The 6,184-nt window shown below is 40.1% G+C and overlaps 1 protein-coding gene across 1 annotated transcript; it reads left to right on the top strand.

Moving 5' to 3' along the window:
• Positions 1–4,528: 4,528 nt before the first annotated feature.
• On the top strand, positions 4,529–6,166 carry LOC122032286 (CBL-interacting serine/threonine-protein kinase 12-like). The gene has a single exon (XM_042591566.1). The coding sequence runs from the start codon at positions 4,584–4,586 to the stop codon at positions 6,027–6,029; it is 1,446 nt and encodes a 481-aa protein (XP_042447500.1). The 5' UTR covers positions 4,529–4,583; the 3' UTR covers positions 6,030–6,166.
• The last annotated feature ends 18 nt before the right edge of the window (positions 6,167–6,184 follow it).

Here is a 6,184-nt window from a genome sequence, read left to right as displayed (position 1 = left end):
TGTTCCCTCAACGGGGAGCGCGCCCTCACCTACTTCTCTCAGGAGAAGTTACCTGTTGTCAGACTGATCCTCCAGACAAATTGGAATTTCCATCTAGGGTTATCACCCCCTAGAACTTAGGGTTACTATCCTCTAGGACCTAGGATTACCACCTCCTAGGGTTTTCCACCTGCCTAACCGCAATTATGACTTTCCATGACTTAGGGTTATTGGCCCCTAGGACCTAGGGTTACCACCCCTAGGATTTTCTATCTATCTAACCACAGCTAGGACTTTTCATGACATAGGGTTATCACCCTCTATGACCTAGGATTACCACCCCCTAAGGTTTTCCACCTGCCTAACCGCAGCTAGGACTTTCCATCACCTAGGGCTACTGCCTCTATGACCTAGGGTTACCACCCCCTAGGGTTTTCCATAACCTAGGGTTACCACACCCTAAGACTTAGGGTTACCTTCTCCTAGGGCTTTCCATAACCTAGGGTTACTATCCCCTAGGACCTAGGGTTACCTCCCCTAGGGTTTTCTATCTGCCTTGAATCCACTAGGACTTTCCTGCAAGCTCAATCACGCTTGTTAAACAACAAGACATCTTAACTTTTGAATCCTTTTCCATTATCAAAATATAGGTTTGATCGTCTAGTGCTTCTTGCACCAACAGTTGTTTCGCTATAAAAGACTTAGGTTTACTACGCTATTTTCTAAGGATCGAGATCGCCTCTTCACTTAAAGGTTATCTCTTATCTCAGTCAAAGTACATAGCTAATCTATTTGAGCATACACGTCTCACTAACAATAGGATAGTTGATACTCGGATACTCCCCTTGAGACTATTGCTAGGTATTCTCCATCAGATGGTTCTCATTTGCCAGATCCTAACCTTTATCGTACAGTTGTGGTAAACTTAGTTTATCTCACTATGACTCGTCTTGATATTGCATATGTTGTACATGTGGTTAGTCAATTTGTCACTACATCAACCACAGTTCATTAGGTTGTTGTTCTTCACATTCTTCGATTCTTTGGAGAACTCAGTTTCGGAGTCTTTTATTTTCTTCAACCTCCTCATTAAAGCTCTATGCATTCTTTGATACTGATTGAGCGGGTGATCTTACGGATTAGAAGTCGACTATCAGCTTCTGTATTTTTCTTGGAGATTTTCTTATCTCTTGGAAGAATAAGAAAAAGATTGTATTTCCAGATCCTCCATAGAAGCTGAGTATCGTGCTATGACTTCCACCACTTATGAGATTGTTTAGTTACGTTTGTTCCTTGTAAATATGGAAAATTTTCTTCAGAAACCTACCGCTCTTCATTGTGAAAATCATTCAGATTACACGCAATATAATTTTTCATGAGAGAACGAAGCATATTGAGATAGATTGTCATTTCACTCGTCACCATCTACAGTTTGGCACTATCACACTACCTTTTATTCCTTCCTCATTGTAAATAGCAGATATGTTTACCAAGACTCATTCAGCTTCGCGCTTCCGATTTTTGTCTAACAAACTCTCAATGCTTGTGATTGTAGCATCGTAAGTTTGATGGGGGATGTTAGATTATATAATTTTATTAGAATTATTGTTTATAACATTTAGTTCAATTTAGTTTTTTATCTTTCCAATTTAAGATTTAAACTTTTTTTATAATTAATTATATAAGGCTTTGTACTATCTATTTTTAATATTTTTTGGATTTATCAAATTAGATGGCGACTTTTACTCTGGTGTCAATTTATATATGTTTAATAAAGTAATTGAATTGAATCAAGTTTAAAATTAATCAAGTCGTGGACATGGTTCTTCAAGTTTGAGTTTTTTTACTAACTTAAAATTATTTAATGTAGATCGGTTATATTAACGGTTTCTTAATGACGGTCTTATGAATATGAAGAGAGATACATATAGATACACAAATGTCAGGTGCGTGATGAAATAAATTTTAGATCATTAATTCTTAAGAATCGATCCTTGGTTATTATGTTAAAGATGTTATATGTCCATTATATATGCTATGTCTGGAGGATAACTTAAGATTATTCTGATATTTGTTCAAACTCTCATATTAAATTTATTTGTTTGTTGAAAATTTTTATAGTTTTAAGCGATTGACCTTATTGGCTCATTTAAAAAAATTATTTATGTATGAATATCGTGAATAATATTTGTCAACAAAACTAATTAACTTTATTCACGTGCAAAACACTTAAACTATATTCATGAATATTATTTTATGAACTCTACATGATCAAAATTATGTAATACTGTTTAAATTTATTTATTTAATTATATATAGTGGCCTCTGTTTTTCACTTCCATGTATCTTCTTTACATAAAGCTTAGAGCATTTCTAATCTTCAGAGCTCTAAATCAATTTTTTTTTTATGATTTCAGTATCTCATATGAATGTTATAAAAATTTATTGAAACATTTATAATAATTAGAGTTCTAAAATTTTTTTATAGTCAAATTCATATCATATAATTACATGACTTCATATATATTATATTAATTTTAAAACAAAAAAAATTCATTATTACTTTTAAATAACAAATTTTAAATCTCATCTCTATAATGGTACAATTTTTTTTATTCAATTTTTTAAAAAAATTTTATAAACCTTTTACAAACATTATATTGGAGATGCCGTTAGATCCACGTTCCAACTCATGAGATTCAACATCCTGTGATGTAACACAGGTTAAGCTTGGGTCAGTTTGTTAGCACAGCTCTTTCGATGTTCAAGTCAGTTACCGACAAAGAAGAAAGAGTTGGGTGGAGAAAAGTCATCTCCACTTGCGAGAATAAGAAGACCGACGTACCTTATATCTTACCTGTGCTTAAATAGACCTTTGAAAGGAATCTACACGTCATCCACCTTCGCGCCCTTTTACCTCTTTCCGCCAGAGTGAGATTGAGGTTTCTAGTAATCCATTATATACCGTTTCTCCATTTACCGATCTCCATGTAAGATGAGGAAGGAATCAATGGAACCGTCTCCGACACTCACTACTTGTTTCTCAATTGATCGATCGCCACATAAGATAAGAAAGGAATCAGGGGACCCGTCTTTGACACCTACTACTTGCTTCCTCATTGATTGCTCGCCACATAAGATGAGAAAGTTATCAAATGAGCTACTTTTGACACCTCTCCATTCAATCATCACCACATGTTGATAGAAGCTTCATAACACTTGGTACATGATGAAAGAATCACTTTAACAAAGGAAGATATCATCCTTGCCCAGTGGAAGACTCCCTCAAGTACCAATATGCAATACTATATTGCTAAGGGGAGCTTAACGATATTGCTTGATAGACTTTCAGGATTATTGTTATGTGGAAACCTCCATAACATTATTCTACCAGACTTAGCCTTATTGTTCGGCAGACTTTTAGTAATATTGTCATGCGAAACTCTATCATTATTGCTATGTAGAAAACTCCATATGTTATTCTGCAATGAACCTAGTTATATTGTTCGGGAGAATTACATCATATTACTTAGGAGCAAATTGTATCGTTCTGCAAAACTTTGACGCTATTGTCCCATAGAGCTTTGATAATATCCCTTTGTCATACTTAACCAATTTGCGGAGATAGAACTCGACAGTATATTGTTCCGCAAAACTTTGACGCTATTATATTGCCTTGTAGAACTTTGATAATATCACTTCGTCATACTTAACCAATTCATGAATCAAAGTATATTGCTAAAAAAACCCTTACTAATATGGCTCGGGACGACTACCATGAATATATATATTGAACCAACCTAAACTATATCCCAAGTGAAACATCAAGTTTATCTCCGGCTTATCTCTTTAAGTGAATATAGCTTTGTCCTATAGTTAGGGGTGAGCATTCGGTTAATTCGATCCATAAATTAATCGAAAATCGATTTAGTGTTGACTAATCGAATCAAATCAAAAGTTTACTATAATTGAATTAATCAAATTAATTATTTCAGTTAATACTGAATTAACTAAATTTATTTAAAATAATAATAAAAAAAATTATATAAAATTAATATTAAATTAACTGAATTAATCGAATTAATCAAATTCTCACCCGCATTTTCCAAATTTATTCATAACCTAAAATCACCGTCCAAAATTATATCGCTTACGTATCACGCGTGGCATAAAGCCGACACGAATCATTGATTATTCCGCTCAGAAGAAACGGGCGGCCTTGTTTGACCGACTACAGTTAGATCCTCACACAATTGAAAACGTCGTCATTTTCGCGCTCTCAGATTATTTATTACACATGTTTTTTTGTTTTTGTTTTTGTTTTTTGGCGCGTGGGTAGTAGAAAACAGAGTTTTGTTGACGGGGCAGCGACTTTGTTTTATTAATTCTTCGAATTTATTTGATATATATATAAAGAAAAAAAATGAAAAATAGTGACAGAACAAACACGGTGGGAAACGGGGAAGAAGGAACCGTGAGAAAGCGACAGACTGCCGTCGCGACGCCCGCAGACGCGCAAATCTTTCCAATCGAGCGATCACCAAATTTAATGCTTCGGGGCTAAGGATTGGAAAGAAACGAGATTGGAATCTCTCCCGTCCCCGATGGCGGAGCCGGCCGCAACGAAGGCGGCGAACGAGCGGGAGGCGATGGGCGAGAAAGGTGGCGGCGGAAGAGGCAAACGGCTCCTTCTCGGGCGGTTCGAAGTCGGGAAGCTCCTAGGTTCTGGAACCTTCGCCAAGGTCTATGTCGGCCGCAACGTGCGCACCGACGAGCTCGTCGCCATCAAGGCCCTGGACAAGGAGTCGATCCTCAAGGGAGGACTCGTGGCGCACATCAAGCGCGAGATCTCCATCCTCCGCCGCGTGCGCCACCCCTACATCGTCGAGCTCTTCGAGGTCATGGCTACTAAGACCAAGATTTACTTCATCATGGAGTTCGTCGGCGGCGGCGAGCTCTTCTCCGTGGTCTCCAAGGGCCGCCTTTGCGAGGACACCGGCCGCCGCTACTTCCAGCAGCTCATCTCCGCCGTGGCCTTTTGCCACGCTCGCGGTGTCTACCACCGCGACCTCAAGCCGGAAAACCTCCTCCTGGACGAGAAAGGTGACCTAAAAGTCTCCGACTTCGGGCTCTCCGCCGTCGCCAACCAGATTCGGAGCGACGGCCTTTTCCACACCTTCTGCGGAACCCCGGCATACGTCGCGCCCGAGGTCCTCTCCCAGCGAGGCTACGACGGTGCCAGAGTTGACATTTGGTCGTGCGGCGTCATTCTCTTCCTGCTAATGGCCGGCCACCTACCCTTCTACGACCGAAGCGTCGTGGCCATGTACCGCAAGATCTACAGCGGCGTCTTCAGGTGCCCCCGGTGGTTCTCGCAGGAACTCACCGATCTCTTACACCGCCTTCTCGATGTTAATCCCCAAACCCGGATCACCATCCCCGAGATAATGGAGAATTCCTGGTTCAAAAAAGGGTTCCGCCACGTCCGATTCTATATCGAAGACAACGAACTGCACAGCATAGCCGAACCGGAAGAAGACGGCCGATCGCAAAATGACCACGAATCAGGGTCCGAGTCCGACTGCTCAGTCGCTTCCTGTCCGGCTTCCTTTTCAGACGATCATCGAGAGCCGCTAGGTCTGCCGAGGCCGCCGAGCCTTACGGCATTCGATATCATTTCTTTCTCCGAGGGATTCGACCTCTCTGGATTGTTTGAAGAAACCGGGGAGATGACCAGGTTTCTGTCCAAGGAGCCTGCGCCGAAGATCGTAGCGAAACTAGAGGAGATTGCGAATGTCGCAGGCTTCAAGGTTAGAGGGAAGGATTGCAGGGTCTTCTTGGAAGGGACGAGGGAGGGGGAGAAGGGCCCCTTGACGATTTGCGTGGAGATATATGAGTTAACCCCTTCAATGGTCGTGGTTGAGGTGAAAAAGAAGGCTGGGGATGAAAAGGAGTACGAAGAATTCTGCATCAACGAGCTGAAGCCTGGATTAAAACACCTCATGTGCGAGTCGCCTCCTGTATCGAAAACCACCGCCAGCATCGGATAGGGATACTTTGTGTCAGTTATGTTGTTATTTTCCAGATTCGATACCATTAAAAAAATTTTACATAGAAACAATAGTTTTGACTTGGATAGAGAAACTCTGCAATTCCATTTGAAATCAAAGCTCCAAGAACCAAATCAGCATTCGTGTCAAAAGAA

The sequence above is a fragment of the Zingiber officinale genome, chromosome 11A (genome assembly GCF_018446385.1).
Source record: "Zingiber officinale cultivar Zhangliang chromosome 11A, Zo_v1.1, whole genome shotgun sequence".
In the NCBI taxonomy this organism is placed as follows: Eukaryota; Viridiplantae; Streptophyta; class Magnoliopsida; order Zingiberales; family Zingiberaceae; genus Zingiber; species Zingiber officinale.
The sequence above is the reverse complement of the archived record's forward strand: the minus strand, read 5'-3'. Positions and strand labels throughout refer to the sequence as shown.

Coding starts and splice junctions, on each gene's coding strand:
- LOC122032286 (XM_042591566.1), top strand. CDS start 4,584: ATGGCGGAGCCGGCCGCAACGAAGGCGGCGAACGAGCGGGAGGCGATG.